The sequence below is a fragment of the Coregonus clupeaformis genome, chromosome 17 (assembly GCF_020615455.1).
Source record: "Coregonus clupeaformis isolate EN_2021a chromosome 17, ASM2061545v1, whole genome shotgun sequence".
NCBI lineage: Eukaryota > Metazoa > Chordata > Actinopteri > Salmoniformes > Salmonidae > Coregonus > Coregonus clupeaformis.
This window is the reverse complement of record NC_059208.1, coordinates 24,640,654-24,658,664: the sequence shown is the minus strand read 5'-3', so window position 1 is coordinate 24,658,664 and position 18,011 is coordinate 24,640,654. Positions and strand designations below refer to the sequence as shown.

The window sequence follows — 18,011 nt, the reverse complement described above, 5'->3', positions numbered from 1 at the left end:
AGAAACAGTAAGTGCTGTTATATATACTACAAGGAATACATATTCAAGAGATACCACACTATTTTTCAAGGATACATGTAAACAATAGCCACTGACAATGTTATATCAGCATGGGGTGTGGTGTATTGGTTCACCATAAACCTGTAATGACCACCACGATACCACATGACAGTGCCAAGACCCTTTGACCTCCACTGACCACAACCACATGCCTGGGAGATGAGGTTCTGTTGTGCACCATCATCTAAGATGTCTTCCATCAGATAGCTGTTATAAACAGGATCATTTGGTACGTCCTATCGATGTTACAATGATGGGTATGTTTAAGGGAGAATTTCAGTAATTCTCTGACATTTAAACAGCACGTAGTGTTTCACAAAAATGTATCCAATGACCATTACTGTATATGGTAGAAGTAAAAAATAAGATTACTCCTAAGAACAATAAAAGTGGCTGAGCATTTACAGGAACACATACTGCGAAGAACCATGGAGTTTCCATGGAAACCTACGTCTGTAAAATGGCACCTGTCTTTTAATCATAGACATGGTACAGTGCTGTAGCTTTCAGATACACGCTACGAAAAAAGGGTTACAAAAGGGTGTCCCCATAGGAGAACCCTTTTTGGTTCCAGGTAGAACCCTTTTTGGTTCCAGATAGAACTCTTTTGGGTTCTATGTAGAACCCTCTGTGGAAAGGGTTCTACAAGGAACTCAAAAGGGTTCTACCTGGAACCAAAAAGGGTTCTTTAAAGGGTTCTCCTACGGGGACAGCCGAAGAACCCTTTTAGATTCTAGATAGCACCTTTAGACATTTAGAGCAGGCCATCTGAGAGAGCACTATACTGGTCTGTAAATCTATTCAACTCATAGTGGAGAAATGGGGTCTAGCAATCGAAAACTGCATATATTATGTAGATTTAAATGAGATGGTAGTGAATATTGAAATAAAATGGTGGAATCATACTAAGTAGTCCAGTTAGTGAGAGTGCAGATTATTTTAGAAGTCATGAGAATCATGTAATGGATAGTCATACTTTATATTAAATATGGGTTTTGAGATGTTCTAATAATGGCTTACAAATATATAGGACAAATGAACAACAGTAGCTAAATACTTATATATTAATATGAAAATTCCCTGCAACTTTACAGTTAAATATTTTTCCAGTTTGAGATTTCAAAAACCAGAAATAATGTTACGAGTACTTAGGTAACATTTGTGTCACTATCTATAAAAGAAGGCACTTTTATGTGTTGTTAGACATCAAATTTGCTTCATACAACCCAAAGCCTTTCAAGTATAAGTGAAAAGAAGTCGGCATATGATCCTTTAACTCTAAATACCTCCACAACTTTTAACAGTAAACAATGATACTGAATAACTGAAAGGCTTCATAAAAATTGCTGGGTATTCAGATTCAAAGTAAACAGTGAACACATTAATAAACTCCTAAACAAACCTTATAATGACGTTAGAATAACATGTAGAAAAACCATCCTGTGATAATAATCCAATGGAGTTATACAAATACTCCCTGGTTTTAAAAGGTATAATACAACTTTTTGTGGTTATTATTTCCAAAGTTCACGACTGGGAGAATGGTTAAGCCAACCCTTTTCATTTGAACATACTGGGTGGTCACTGGTTGTGGGGAGTGTCACTGTTGCTTGCGTTTCGTGGGTGGCGTCAGTGGGTGGTTGGCACTGTGGTGTGGGTTCCACAGCAGAGGGGCACTGAAGATGACAATGATGCCTAGGTTGAGGATGATGCCGAGGGCCAGTGCCCCCAGGGTACTCAGGAAGGAGGGTTCGGCCGCCTGCGTGATGAGCCACGCCCTGCGTGAGGTCATATCTGCTAGCACCGCCTCCATCTGGAAGTGGGTACCCACCACGGCACAGATGTGGAAAAGCTGGTGACTGTGGCCTGAGAGAGGAGAGAGAGAAGGAGAGCGATATCAATGAGAGAGAAAGTCATTGAAAATGCTTGGATTTCATGATACTGCAGTGAACAAGGTTTTACCAGGTTTGCTCAAAGAATTGTCACTATTCAAATATTCGCCTACAGTACCATCACTGACACAGTAGAAATGATACCGATATGAGCCAACAATAATTGGCCAGACTAGCTAAAGCTTGCTCAATAACTGGTATAACCTCCCAATTCCAGTTGCCACGGTAACACCAGGCATTGGCGTGGACATACCGAAGTAGTCGAAGCGCCCCGGGGCCAGCCTCTCTGGGAGGTGTGAGGCAAACAGGAAGCAGGTGAGGAAGGCGAAGAGTAGGTGGTAACAGTGACTGGGCAGGGCCTCACTGTGACAGCAGCTGCCCCCGCAGCACAGCAGCAGCTACACAAACACACACACACACACATAAGATCATTGGCACAAACAGCGGCCAATAGATTAAAAGCTTTAACAGCATGTGGTCAAATCTTTATTTATTCTACACAAAATCCGTTTCTAAGTTAATGAGTCAAAAGTCCTGGTCAAAGTATTAAAGAGAGGCATTAATCGGATCTAAACTGTTACATAACAAACAGAATGCAACCCAATAACTGCACAAGCAGACTTTCTGTGAACTCTGTCTACACCTTCTTAAAATACACTCACTCTGTAAAATAGAGGGATGTTGTCAAAGATGAATGGAAAGACAAATGCCCCTGTCCGGAGAATTTTACTCCGGTGTGGAAATTGCAGCTCTAGGAATCTATAAAAAAACAGAGGGAGGAAAGTTACAATGGTTTCAATGACCAGGAGAGTGATGCATTGTGGGTAGGAGACAGTATGGCTGCCTACCTAGAATAGCAGGACAGGCTGGTGCAGAATAGTGTATTGCAGATGGCAATGGGCACAAAGTGTTGGTGCAGCCAGCTGTTGACCCAGCAGTCAGGCATCACATAGGAGCCATAGGTTATGGCACAACCTGGACACAAACACACAAAACATTGAAAGGTTAAAAAACATACAGCACCAGTCAAAAGTTTGGACACCTACTCATTCAAGGGTTTATCTTTATTTTTTACTATTTTCTACAATGTAGAATAATAGTGAAGACATCAAAACTTTGAAATAACACGTATGGAATCATGTGGTAACAAAAAAAGTGTTAAACAAATCAAAATATATTTTATATTCTAGATTCTTCAAAGTAGCCACCCTTTGCCTTGATGACAGCTTTGCAGACTCTTGGCATTCTCTCAACCAGCTTAATGAGGAATGCTTTTCCAACAGTCTTGAAGGAGTTCCCACATATGCTGAGCACTTGTTGGCTGCTTTTCCTTCACTCTGCGGTCCAACTCATCCCAAACCATCTCAATTGGGTTGAGGTCGAGGGGATTGTGGAGGCCAGGTCATCTGATGCAGCACTCCATTACTCTCCTTCTTGGTCAAATAGCCCTTACACAGCCTGGAGGTGTGTTTTGGGTCATTGTCCTGTTGAAAAACAAATGATCGTCCCACTAGGCGCAACCAGATGGGATAGCGTATTGCTGCAGAATGCTGTGGTTAAGTGTGCCTTGAATTCGAAATAAATCACCAACAATGTCACCAACAAAGTACCCCCACACCATCACACCTCCTCCTCCATGCTTCATGGTGGGAACCACACATGTGGAGATCATCCGTTCACCTACTCTGCGTCTCACAAAGACACGGCGGAGCCAGTTTCATCACAGCGCTTGATGGTTTTTGCGATTGCACAGATTTTCCGGATTGACTGACCTTCATGTCTTAAAGTAATGATGGACTGTCGTTTCTCTTTGCTTATTTGAGCTGTTCTTGCCATAATATGGACGGTCTTTTACCAAATAGGGCTATCTTCTGTATACCACCCCTACCTTGTCACAAAACAACTGATTGGCTCAAACGCATTAAGAAGGAAAGAAATTCCACAAATTAACTTTTAACAAGGCACACCTGTTAATTGAAATGCATTCCAGGTGACTACCTCATGAATCTGGTTGAGAGAATGCCAAGTGTGTGCAAAGCTGTCATCAAGGCAAAGGGTGGCGATTTGAAGAATCTCAAATATAAAATATATTTTGATTTGTTTAACCATTTTTTGGTTACTACATGATTCCATATGTGTTATTTCATGGTTTTGATGTCTTCACTATTATTCTACAATGTAAAAAATAGTAAAAATATAGAAAAACCCTTGAATGAGTAGGTGTGTCCAAACTTTTGACTGGTACTGTACAATATCTGAGTCTAAATCTACCATGCATTTACCTACCATACACTCACCAAGCACTTAAAATGCTTATAAATTGCAATGCTCACAACATACTGTATCAATTAGGCTCTAACAACCTACTAATTAAACATTGGCCTTGCACTTGCTGTAAATATGCTTCAGCACCAGTTTATAATCCCAATTATGTACTTCCGGTAAATCTACAGGCTTTTTTAAAATAAACTTGGCTGCAGAACACCACCTACAGTAAACATTTGCAATTCTTATCGCAGAAATTGACTTTTGGACATTTAGGGCTGGGTATGTTTTGACAGTAAGGAGAATTGTGGTAGATTAAGGATCAAATTGCAGGGGCCTCATATCCGTTAATATGGCTTTAAGCGGCAGTTTTTCAAAGTAAGGGACAAAGTTTATGTTCGAAAGACAGAGGGACAAGTCTATCACACACACCCATTCAAGCAAGCACACACCCAAGAAAAGCATGCGTATTCACAAGCATAATGCAAATACCCAAGTATATGAAACCGTTGAGCAAGCACGTGGACACAGACATTAATCCATGGAAAATCTCCACATGAAGGTGTAGAGTAGTGGTATGCAAACATCCATAAAAACTTTTCCCAGATGCTGGATCCGAGAGGAAAACATATGCTGATATTTTAATCTATGCTGTCTATTGACCTAAATCTGACAGTGCAATCTGGTGCAACATGCTCTCTGTTTGTAAGTAGCCCTGTATGGCTTCTCTATTGGAAGAGCAACCCTCAGACTGAATGTTTTAAATGAAAGACAAACATTTTTCAAAGGTGATTCAAAGGATTGTAGAAGAAAACACTCTGATTTCACTGTTGATACTAAGCTGTCGAACCGATTTTAGCTTGTCTTGATACTTGAACAAGACATATATTATTATGAGGTTTTGTGGGCCAAAAACCTTAATTAAAGTGAATCTGACAAGCCCAGACAGCACAGCAACACGACACACACAGCGCCAAATCATACATACACAAACAATGAAGTAACCACACAAACAATGACGTTACCACACAAACAATGGTTACAAATGTGGGAAGTAGTAGTGGCCAAGGATATAAAGTTCTAATCGTGCAACGAATTTCTCAAATTCGCAGAGACTTTTTGGAACTTGAAAGATGGCCCCTGGCCTGTACCTTGTGGTATTGCACAAGGTCGGATTAGAAGAAGCAGTAGCCTACTGTGAGAGTTGGCAGACTTGGTACAGGAGGAAATTTAACAATAAAAAATAACTAAAGGTAAAGGAAGTACAAATAGTCTAACTGTGAAGTGCAGACAGTCAGACTTCATGCAGTGGGCCTTACCCAGGCTGTAGAGGCTGAGGGCCCCGTAGTCGAAGAAGTAGCAGATGTGGCGTGCCTCGGGGGACATGGTGCTGAAGGTGTGGGCACAGCTGGAGGTGAAGGGGTACACACAGATCAGCAGCATGTACACCAGCAGCGGCCAGGTGTAGCTCTCCGACAGGAAGTTCAGTGTGGAGCACAGGACGCTGAAGCGCCACAGGAAGTACCTGGGAAATGAGACGCGTCGCAACACCGTCAGTTCAAATTCAGATAAAATTAGAGAGTTATCGGAAGATTTCATACGAAGACAGGAAGACACCAATCTGATACGTATGCTTTCCAGTCTAAACCAGCCCTAATTGTTACAGAATACCTCCCGCTATCTATGGATCTGATCTTGTCTACATTCAGAGTGTTTGCATTCGTGTACATACCATGTGGGCAGGAAGTGGGTCCAGATGTTGACTGTCTCATTAGTCATCTGGAAGCTGCTAAGGATGCAGTCCAGGGCAGAGCTTTGGGGGTGACGATAGCCTGAGATGATCCCATCCTCCCGGAACACCTGAAGGCAAAACACAAACACATTTGCTGTGATACAGTACATACTTTAGGCTACTAAAGAGATTATCTAACATACAACTGGAGGACATCAAGACCTGTCCTGTGAGATTATTTAAGATACTCTTTGAAGAGGTAGGGTTTCAGATGGGGAAGGGACTCTGCTGTCCTAGCTTCAGGAGGAAGCTGGTTCCACCATAGGGGTGCCAGAAAAAAGAAGAGCTTTGACTGGAAGCCAGTGGAGTGCGCGGAGGAGCGGGGTGACATAGGAGAACTTGGGATGGTTGAACACCAGGTGGGCTGCGGCATTCTGGATGAGTTGCAGGGGTTTGATGGCACAAGCGGGGAGCCCAACCAACAGCGAGTTGCAGTAGACCAGATGGGTGATAACAAGTACCTGGATTAGGACCTGCACCGCATTCTGTGAGAGGTAGGGTTATACTCTACGAATGCTGTAGAGCATGAACCTGCAGGAGCGAGTCACTGCTGCTTTGATGTTTGCAGAGAACAACAGGGTATTGTCCAGGGTCACGCCAAGGTTCTTTGCACTCTGGGAGGGGGACAAGGTGGAGTTGTCAAACGTGATGGAGGTCTTGGAGCGGGCAGGCCTTCCCCGGGAGGAAGAGCAGCTCCGTCTTGTCGAGGATGAGCTTGAGATGGTGGGCCGACATCCAAGCTGAGATGTCTGCCAGGCACGCAGAGATGCGTGTCGCCACCTGGGTGTCAGAAGGGGGGAAGGAGAAAAGTAGCGTGGAGTGTCATCCGCATATCAATGATCGGAGGGACCATGTGAGGATATGACGGAGCCGAGTGACTTGGTGTATAGAGAGAAGAGGAGAGGGACTAGAACCGAGCGAGAGGAGAGGAGGATCTGATGGTTCACGGTGTCGAAGGCAGTGGATAGATCTAGGAGGATGAGAATAGAGGAGACAAAGTCAGCTTTGGCAGTGTGGAGAGCAGTCTCGGTTGAGTGACCCGTTGAGTGACCCGTCTTGAAGGCCGACTAGTTAGGATCAAGAAGATCGTTCTAAGAGAAATAGCGAGAGAGTTGGTCAGAGACAGGACACTCAAATGTTTTGGAATGAAAAGTAAGAAGGGATACTGGTCTGTAGTTTTTAACGTCAGAGGGCTCGAGTGTTGGTTTCTTGAGGAGGGGAGCGACTCGGGCCCTTTTGAAGTCAGAGGGGACACAGCCAGTGGTCAGGGATGAGTTGATGAGGGAAGTAAGGAATGGGAGAAGGTCTCCAGAGATGGTCTGGAGAAGGGAGGAGGGGGTGGGGTCGAGCAGGCAGGTTGTTGGGTGTCAATTCAGATCCCCCCTCTTATTCCTTATAATTTAATAGGCAAAACTGATCCTATATCAGCACTGCTACTCTGAGATGCTTTGTGAATACGGACCCGGGTGAAGATGGAGCAAGGACTGGGTTGAACATAAGTGCAGACAGCCCTCTGGGAACTGTGTGACATATAATCCTGATCTCGACACCATTTCCTATATTTAGTAAAACATGAACATTCAGTCAGTGAAACCTCTGAAGGTTTGTGAAATGGTTGCAAAGGGTTTCTCTTTCAGTCTGGCCACTCTTACCTTGGGGACTTGGTGGATGTCGAAGAGCTGGGGGAGTTTGATGCTTAGCATGTCAGTGGGCAGTCTGATGGCCCCCCTCCCTCTCTGGCAGGCCTCCCTGAGCCTGGCCCTGCATCCCTGGCAGAGGACACACCAGACTGGGCAGTCAAATGCTGGGGCCTGGGGCCCCTCTCCAGGCCCTGGTTCCCATTGCATACAGCGGCCCCAGCCCCAGCCTTGGCCCCAGCCCTGGGCCCAGACCCCACCACCGCTGGCCCCCCCGCCCCCCCACCACAAAGGAAACACTGCAGAGAGAGAAAGGGAAAGGAAGACAATTGCTGTTAGATATAATGCTCTAGAAATGACACTGCCATACACTCAGATATAATGTGTGAACACTGTTACATACCCATCAGAACTAGAAATGTGTTTACATATCACACAAGACACATCCAATGTATGTGAACAGTTTGGGGAACAGTCCACTCTGTTTCCCTGGTTTCAAATTACAAACCAACACAAAAACATTCCATAGAATTTTCTCATGGTTCCATCAAAATGAGTATTCCTTCCTTTGTCATAATGTCCTTGTTGACTGGACTCAACAGTCTTCCATTGTGTCAACCTTCTCTAGACATCCCCAGACATGGACTCAGATTTAGACAGTGGTTAGCATTGTCACATTATGGTGGGCTGTTAGCTAACAAAGCTAGCATGACAATAACATGTTCCTGCTATGCAGTATTGAACAGAGGACTCCTTCTGTTCAGATAGCAAGGGAGATTGTCAATAAGAGTATTTTGTTTGTGAACCCAGCAAACCACACCGTGTTCAATATTCCAGGCATGCTTTGCTTGCCATTTTTCGGCTGGCAAAACAACATAAAACACTAGTTGGTTTGATGCAAATCTGTCATCGTCTATTGAGAGTTTCTGTTGAGGAAGTTTTATTTTGCCCTACTTACTGATATAAAAATTTCTCATGATCTCTCCCTGTCTCTTAGCAACACCTTCCTAATATTGAGTTGCACCCCCTTTTGCCCTCAGAACAGTCTCAATTCGTCAGGGCATGGACTCTACTAGGTGTTGAAATCGTTCCACAGGGATGCTGGCCCATGTTGACTCCAATGCTTCCCACAGTTGTGTCAAGTTGGCTGGATGCCCTTTGGGTGGTGGACCATTCTTGATACACATGGGAAACTGTTGAGCATGAAAAACCCTGCAGCGTTGCAGTTCTTGACACACTCAAACCGGTGCGCCTGGCACCTACTACCATACCCCTGTTCAAAAGCACTTAAATCTTCTGTCTTGCCCATTCACCCTCTGAATGGCACACATACACAATCCATGTTTCAATTGTCTCAAGGCTTAAAAATCCTTCTTGAACCTGTCTAATCCTCTTCATCTACACAGATTGAAGTGGATATAACAAGTGACAACAATAAGGGATCATAGCTTTCACCTGGATTCCCCTGGTCAGTCTATGTCATGGAAAGAGCAGGTGTTCCTAATGTTTTGTACACTCAGTGTATATCATATCAATAAGTGCAACCCACTATCAAAGCTTATTGTGAAATAGACACAAATTACTTTGGTTGCAACGTCATACAGAATTCAATATAATATAATTCCAAATGAAGAAGCAGTAACTGGGAGCACGCTAGACTTTTAAGTGACTTGAGTGAATCTGTGAGGTACAGGAAATTAATGAAGTGCAGTTCACGAATGCTTATTTTTGAACAACCTTTTTACTGACTGATAAATTTTTCAGAGTGACTCGTTCCTTTTAGTCGTTCGTTTGACCTGCTCAGCGGCTCCAGAGACGTGCTCCGACCACCAACTGCCTATCATATGTGCGCGCAGGAAAATAGATCATGATGCATACGCAGCATAGAGAAGAAAAATACATGTTTAGAACTGGTATTTGATCTCATGGTGCAAGAATGAATGTAATTAATAGATTATTGAAAGCTACACAGATTTGTAGAAGCCTAAACAGCCTGCATCTGCTGAACAAAATCGAGAACAAATCGTTTGGGTGCCTGCTGCAGTTCGCGAACGATATGTGCTTATCTCCCTCTCCGCAGTCAAGTCATTCCACAAAGAGCCGTTCACAATCTAGTCTGGTTGCAGCCGCAACTAGACCTTGTTTCAAAGGTATTAATATATTATCTAATTTGTATGCCTAGCTATCACACATGTACACTTTAGTAAGTCTCAGTCACAAATGACAGCTCCAATAAGCCCCCTACGGTGAACGAGAGGCTTGTAGAATCATAAGTCTCTCAAGTTTTTAGTTCATCTTTCGCCGGTAGGGGGTCCTGCGCGCTCTGGGCATTACTGAATAAAATGAACGAAATTAGTCGAAAGATTCATACTTTTGACAGAACGAGTCAAAAAGATCTGAGTCAGTAAAAAGTGTCGAACTTCCCATCACTACAGGAAATACTGTGTGATAGCCACTGAGGCACACACAAACAGCAGAACATGTATGTGCTGAACAAGCAAACAGGATGGATAAACATGCCAGGAAAGGATCATGCCATCTTTCACACAAAGCTGAGTCCTCTGCCAGGAACATACAGTATTAACATTCAAGTAACATTTGCGTTATAATGGCATAGGCCATAAATCATGTTTGTTTGTATGCAATAAAAAGTATGCAATAATATGACATTATGACAATCATAACTGATTTGCACAGCTTCTTTTCTTTTTATGGCACTTCACTGTAAAAATGGACTTAAGTACACTCTTAGAAAAAATGGTTCCAAAAGGGTTCGTCGGCTGTCCCCATAGGAGAACCCTTTTTGGTTCCAGGTAGAACCCTTTTTGGTTCCAGGTAGAACTATTTTGGGTTCCATGTAGAATCCTCTGTGTAAAGGGTTCTACATGGAACGCAAAAGGGTTCTACCTGGAACCAAAAAGGGTTCTTCAAAGGGTTCTCCTATGGGGACAGCCGAAGAACCCTTTTAGGTTCTTGATAGCACCTTTATTTCTAAGAGTGTATGTCAAAGAGCACCATCAAACTAAACTAGATTCACATATTAGTACTAAACCCCCATCACAGGAGGCTGCTGAGGGGAGGACGGCTCATAATAAAGGCCGGAACGGAGCAAATGGAATGGCATCAAACAGATGTACACCATGTGTTTGATGTATTTGATACCATTCCACTATTCCGCTCCTGCTATTATCATGAGCCTGTCCTCCCCAATTAAGGTGCCACAAACCTCCTGTGACCCCCATCCATACTGCTTCCTTTGCGAGAGTACAGTTGCTACAACAGCCTCATATAAGTCCTATCCTAAGTCTCTGGCTCAGAATGGAAGTTGCTTTGGTCTGATGATTTGTCATAGTCAGGGCACTTATCTCAGTGTTGGCTGGGTGAAATATTACCTGGAGGTTGCCCTGTCATTATGGTGCATACATCAGGCTCTGTGACGTGACAGTGAGTGAGGGGAGACAGAGATAGAGAGAGAGGGTGACAGGACACTGCATGGCCCAGCTGCAGGCCTTATCCCGTTTACTGGGACAAAGTGTGCTTTGTGACTGAGGCCCTGTCTGGAGAGAGCAGGGCCAAGGGCCAACTGTTACACACCGGACTGAGCTCTATGAAAATGAGTGGCCATTCTGCTCAACACACACACATGCTGAACTGGAAGTTCTTATTCATGCAAACGCACACACACAGAAAGAGAACGAAAAAGACAAGACAATAGCTTGTGTCTGTGACATTGAACCATGCTAGCGGAGTCACTAGGTTCAGAGATGAGAACAGAGGGTGAGTCATTTGCATGCATCAAACCCCTATCAATGAAAGAGGGGCGAGGTCGAGGTGCCAATGATTTGAATAAATAAAAGGCTGGGTAAATACAAGGCTGTGCATATCAGTGTGTGGTTTGCAAAATGTGCCGCTGGTTTCAATAAGCAAAGTCTGCATTTAAAACATACACTGAGTGTATCAAACATTAGGAACACCTGCTCTTTCCATGACATAGACTGACCAGGTGAAAGTTATGGTCCTTTATTGATGTCACTTGTTAAATCTACTTCAACCAGTGTAGATGAAGGGGAGAAGACAGGTTAAAGAAGGATCTTTAAGCCTTAAGACAATTGAGACATGGATTGTGTATGTGTGCCATTCAGAGGGTGAATGGGCAAGACAGAAGATGTGTCTTTGAACAGGGTATGTTAGTAAGTGCCAGGAGCACCGGTTTGAGTGTGTCAAGAACTGCAATACTGCTGGGTTTTTTTCATGCTCAACAGTTTCCCGTGTGTATCAAGAATGGTCCACCACCCAGAGGACATCCAGCAAACTTGACACAATTGTGGGAAGCATTGTAGTCAACATGGGCCAGCATCCCTGTGGAACGCTTTCGACACCTTGTAGAGTCCATGCCCTGACAAATTGAGGCTGTTCTGAGGGCAAATGGGGTGCAACTCAATATTAGGAATGTGCTTCTAATGTTTTGTACACTCAGAGGTCCAGTGACTACACCGTGGCCTCCATTTTGGCCTCCTAGGCTCTCCTTTTCAATGGATTTGTGTGCTCCTTGGGATGGCACTACCTGTATGCCCACCTGTATACACACATACTTATTCTGCTAATTGAGTAATCCCAAGAAGCAAGTTCATGTTGTAAATTTGGTCCTGATGAAGACCTAGTTATAGGGTCAAAATGTTGCCTGTATAATGTAATAGAACTTTGGGAGTGTGCGGAAGACACACTTTGGTTACCACAAATCACCACCTAGACATAGATGACTAAACATCTGTGGCCATATTCAGAAAGTGTTTCAGAGTAGGATTGCTGATCTTGCATAAGTGCTGCCTTTTAGATCATAATGAATAACATTGAATGTACGGTCCCTGGCTTCCTCTCTGCAGCAGAGAAACTGTGGTGAAGAAAACAAGCCTAAATGCATTATTCCTAATCCTAACCCACCCCACTATGAAGTCATCTTTAATTCTAATTAGACTCGTCTTGACTCCAACTGTCCTCTCCCTCAGTACCCTCCCAAACTGACTCTTCCCAGCAGCCTCACTGCTAATCAGCTGTAAACATGATGTCAGGTGATCGTGTGAGTAAGAAATACTCTCACTGCAGAGTGGAATGGAAAATAAACATGTCCACATATTTTGGCTTAGGGTAGACCCTGATTTTGTTCACTTCTTTGGAATCTGAATTGTCTTGCACAAAACTATTGGCATCCATGTCCGTGTTTATGGGAAAGGTCTGCTAGGTGACCAGGTGGTGATTGGGTAATGGTCCAAACCGGTCCATCTGATTAGATCTCATGACAATGAGTACATTGCAATGAGCGCATAGATAATAGTTCTCAGCTTACTTTTAAAAGAACTCTGCACGTTCTGTGACGACCAGTAAAACTACTTATGAATAACACAGATTTATAGCCTGGAATGTAAACAATGGTGAAACAATGGTGTGTGATCCGATTTCGTTCTCCATCCACAGGAGGTTGGTGGCACCTTAGTTGGGGAGGAGGGGCTCGTGGTAATGGCTGGAGCGGAATCAGTGGAATGGTATCAAACACATGGTTTCTATGTATTTGATGCAATTCCATTTGCTCCATTCCAGCCATTATTATGAGCCGTTCTCCCCACAGCAGCCTCCACTGTCTCCATCAGTAGTAGAATGTTTATTTCTGTTTTAGTCGAATAACGGGAGGTTTTGGAGGTGTTGTTCATGGGCCTCTGTGGTCTCTGTGATATCAACCACTTCTCGTGTGCTCACTACCACCCACTCTCAACTACACAGCCCACTCACAAGGCTGTTCTGCACAGTAGCAACACATTTCTCTTCAGAATAATTTATTGTCAAGGACTTGATCATTCTTGACTTCCTATCTACAATACTATACAATTGTGCAAATGAGTAACAAGAAAGCGAGAAGAAGGTTGAACCCTCTGTCAGAGGTGTTTGTTTAAGTGTCAGTGAGTGTTTGTTTGTTTGTTTGTGTGCAAGAGCACGGTAATGGTTGCCACATACAGCAAACAAGGGGAAAACAAGCGCTCTAAACAGAGAGTGACTGCCGGTGGCGGTGACCATCCCCAGTTCCCCTACCATCGTGTATCAAAATCAACAAATATTCTAAACTTTCCCTTCTTCATCCCTCTCTCCTCTTCACCTCCCCTTTACCCCTCTCCACCTCTTCTGAATCCATCCATAGTCCCCTAGCTATGCAGCTTCTCTCCCACTTTTCCCTCTTTCTGTTCCACTCTCTCGCCAAATCCTGAATTCTGAAATTCTTTCCCTCGCTCGTGATCTCGTCACATGACCTTCCTCAATAGGAGTCTTTATTACCCAGGAGCTGAAAATAAGAAGTCTATGTGGGGAGCATGTTATGCAAACAAGAACAAGGCACATCGTTCGCCCCATAGAACATTGTGTTGTCATGTTGCTGCATGGTTCTGTACAGTTTGTACAGGGAATGGAACATTGAAGACATCACCTCAACACACACACACAATATGACTGATGGTCAAGTGTACCAGGAACAACAGGATTTGCCGGTTCCTGTCCATACTGTACTGCAGAAGGTATAAATCCATCAAATAACTCCATGTATAACTGAACTAACTATCAGACCCTCCCATTGACCTAGATGGACTACTCATTATCACTGTCTGTTTAGGACTTTAAATTCACACTATGCCACTATGCCATATGACACTATTATAAGCGAGTGAAAAATGGATTAGGATATCATCTGTTATGTCCAGTAAGAGAGTTTGATTATTTTTTTAATGCATCCTTACTCTCTTGTCGCTTCTTTCCTGTAATCTCTGATCTAACATGAATAAATTGTTGAAAGCGTAACAGAACCTTTGCTTTCACCAATCTGCAAACTGATGAATGACTATATCACAAAGCATTTGACATTATTTAAACAGGGTCATACAGTTCCTTGCTGCAGGTGTGGTGTCAACCAGTAATATCACTTATGCCAATCTGTAATTAACTATAAGAACATAGTGTCACATGGAACAAGTTACAACTTGTAATTGCAATAGCAATAGAGTCGCAATAACAGTAGACTGGACCAACCAGATTTGTAGGGAAGAGACCTACATTTGGTCTATGGAATGTTTAACTCATATAGCCTAGCGAGGTAGCTGTCCTACCTTTCCCTTGCCCTACCTTTGTAGAGGAACGCACTAACGCCCTGTACCAGAGGCAGTGCAGAGGGTGAAACTCAATTCATTGCTCGGGAGTTGTAAACAACATGAATATTACAAAATAAAGAATAAATGCTGAGTGCATAGTTTCATGAGAGAAACGAGATCCAACAATTGGACACAGTTTCTTGTAAAGAGCACTCAATCCTATCTCCTGTTCAAGTTCAAATTAATTCGTATTTTTATAGGAATGTACAATGCCTGAAGTCACATTCATATGACATTAACAGTGGTGAAATGGTAAAGGCAGACACACAACAATCACAGACAAAAATATAAATTAGCAGTAATGTTCAGTTATGTCACAGGCTAAAAAGACAATATCAGAGAGAAACTTTCTGGTGAGAGATTGGGTTCTATTTTTCCCTAGAGAATAGCACTTACCGTGGGAGTCCGGCATGCGGAGGGAGAATATGCCCTAAAAAGAGCCGAGACGTAAAACCAGGGAAGGACTACCTCGATGTCTTGGTGAACTGTAGGCGGTGTCTAGTCTAACCGTCTATCCTAGTAGCTCTCTACACAGCCCCTGCCCAGAAGAACCCTGGAGAGACTGAAGAAATGCTCCTCCGCGCGCTCACGTGGACTGTTGCAGCAACAATAACAAGACAAAAGCCATTATGTGTGCTGCGGGCCAGAGATTACAAGACCAAGAATGTTCCCCCGTGCGCGTTTTTTTAATGTATGTTTGCTTTCCAAGAAAGAGGAGTACTGGATCTCCAATCTGTTTCCATGTACTATTTGGTCTTCATTTTCATGTCGGATAGCCTACCATGTTGTTATCGCATTGTAAGAAAATTGTTATGGGCAAATATCCTATTTGTTCCGGCGCAAGTGATAGAGACTGATCTGTCAATTTTGTCACACTTCAAACAATAATAAGCCTACACACTCATGGCAGGCTACACTGCCAATTTCATCAATTAAAATGGAATATGAATACAAAAAGGCAAATATGCCGACAAAAAGTGTAATGATATTTAAAATGACAAGATACATAGGCTACATAATATAATTAGCATAATAACTGAAAAGTCTGGTTCCGTGGAGACATTTTTGGAGACATTTCCATAACGTTTCCTACACGCACGTGGCGCACATACATAAACGCAAGCGCGCACATGTACACCCCCCATACACACACACAGCATCAAAACAAAAACGAAGATAGCACAATCGATCAAATATAGGCTATTCGAAAGAAACATCGCATACTAAAAATACAACTTAAAAAGACCTCGAATAACATTGGTTCATATTCTTTTAGGTCTTCTTCTATCTATCTTGCAAGGTAGCCAAAAACAAAAACAAATTCAAGCTATACAGACAGTGCTTGGAAAGAAAAACGCCACTTACCGGTAGCCTACACACACACACTATAGGTTGTTACATTGTAACAAGCACACTATGGCACGTGAAGAGAAAGAAACCAAGTCAAACCTTTCAGCTTTATATTGGCGGTGAGCTCATTTGCGCGAATCTTCACTGGAGCGATGTAGTCACTGACCAAAATGAACAATTGTTGCTTGTAATAAACTACAGTTCCATCGTAAATCCGGTTATCCTGACCATCGGACGCTGGTGTTAGTCGGTATAAACTGTCTATGTCCTGCATTCCTTCACAGGCGAATTAAAACACTGCCAACCCGTCGCCCCAATGTCGAAATCCCACCCTCCGCACACAGCGACTTTTTGCATTGGATGGGAACAAGAAAGAAACCTTGTTATGGAGAATCAGGAGACAAGGCAGAGAGCAAGCCTTAAGGCATCCCATATCATCGCATAATTATTATATTTTACACGCACAGCCAGTTATATATTTTCCTTAATCAAAATGCCACATTGAAAAGTTTTTCACATGACCTATTTGAAACAGCTCCAAAGACTATTGGGTGATATCAATGGTGATGATTTTCATCTGTAGCCTATTCAATACCATGACTATATAGGCGAAGTTTAAATTCTTCAGAAATTCTCACTCACTAAGTCAAGGCAGGCAGGTCACTTCATACTATTCATAAAAAGTCTACATGAAGAGCAGGGCCTATTTTTCACGGACTGAGAGGCACATTGACAAAATGCTTTGTTAGGACTTTTTATCCTCCCTCAGCACCAGACTACAGCATTTGGGGTCAAGGGGGCCACGGGGCACTGACCTCTGGCAAAATGTGCATTTCAACAATTTTTTTCCATGGTGCAGAGAGAACACAAGTGCTGTTTTATAATGCTATTCCACACATTTTGTCATTTTAAATTCCCTGCAATTCTACACTTTTTGCTGTTTTACAGCTCATCTCATGCTTTTGTTCATATTTTGCCATGAGGCTGAGAGAACATTTTGCAGTTTTAAAGCTAATTTCCTACAATTCTACACATTTTTGCTATCTTGCTATCATATGCTCCAATGAAGGTTCTAACGATGAACTTAGCCTTAAGATGCTTTTGGGAAACCGGGCTCTGGACTGTTCACTTCCCCACTACCAGAGAGTGGGCCAGCCCTGTGCTTTGCCAACCATCTTCTGTTGGGGTGGCACTGACCCCGCTGCCAGGGGATTGGTCACTCTCTGCCATGCCATGCAGAATGGTGGGCATGGGGCCCAGGCATCCAGGGTAGTGAGGGGCACGAGACCTCACAACAGAAGAGAGCAGATAGATGGTACACAGAGACCTACTTACAGGACCGAGACTGATGGATGAGCCAGACTGCACTGAACGGGTTCAGAATGAGAAGTTAGAGAGGAAAGTGGAACAGAACTACCATATTTCAATAGGCAAGGGTGTTCAGAAACTTTGGAACAAGCCTATAAAATGAAAAACATTCAAATGTGTTCCAAACAGCAAGCGGTACCGGAGCACTTAGTCTAGGTCCAAAAGGCTTCTACCCCCAAGCTATAAGACTGCTGAACAGCTAATCAAATGGCTACCCGGACTATTTGCATTGATCCCCCCCACACTTTTTTTTACGCTGCTGCTACTCGCTGTTTATTATCTATGCATAGTCACTTTACCCCTACCTACATGTACATATAACCTCAATTACCTAGACTAACCTGTACCCCTGCACATTGACTTGGTACCGGTACCCCCTGTATATAGCCTCGGTATTGTTACTCTTTAATTTTTTTTTACTTTAGTTTATTTAGTAAATATTTTATTACTTTTTTTACTTTTA

The 18,011-nt window shown here is 43.1% G+C and overlaps 1 protein-coding gene across 1 annotated transcript; it reads right to left on the bottom strand.

The window, feature by feature from the left end:
* Positions 1-734: 734 nt before the first annotated feature.
* On the bottom strand, positions 735-7,915 carry paqr6 (progestin and adipoQ receptor family member VI). Its single transcript, XM_041875279.2, has 7 exons — positions 7,662-7,915; positions 5,950-6,077; positions 5,537-5,742; positions 2,801-2,927; positions 2,615-2,711; positions 2,206-2,350; positions 735-1,926 (listed from the first exon to the last, which is right to left on the bottom strand). Exons 1-7 carry the CDS (start codon positions 7,854-7,856, stop codon positions 1,661-1,663), a joined length of 1,164 nt encoding a protein of 387 aa, XP_041731213.1. The 5' UTR covers positions 7,857-7,915; the 3' UTR covers positions 735-1,660.
* Positions 7,916-18,011: the final 10,096 nt, after the last annotated feature.

Bases quoted from the DNA above. Each gene is read 5' to 3' on its own strand.
- paqr6 (XM_041875279.2), bottom strand. From the start codon at position 7,856: ATGCAATGGGAACCAGGGCCTGGAGAGGGGCCCCAGGCCCCAGCATTT. The intron at 5,743-5,949 runs GTATGTACACGA...CTCATTTCCCAG, and splicing joins ACCCACTTCCTGCCCACATG to GTACTTCCTGTGGCGCTTCA. The intron at 2,712-2,800 runs GTAGGCAGCCAT...GTTTTTTTATAG, and splicing joins AGCCTGTCCTGCTATTCTAG to ATTCCTAGAGCTGCAATTTC.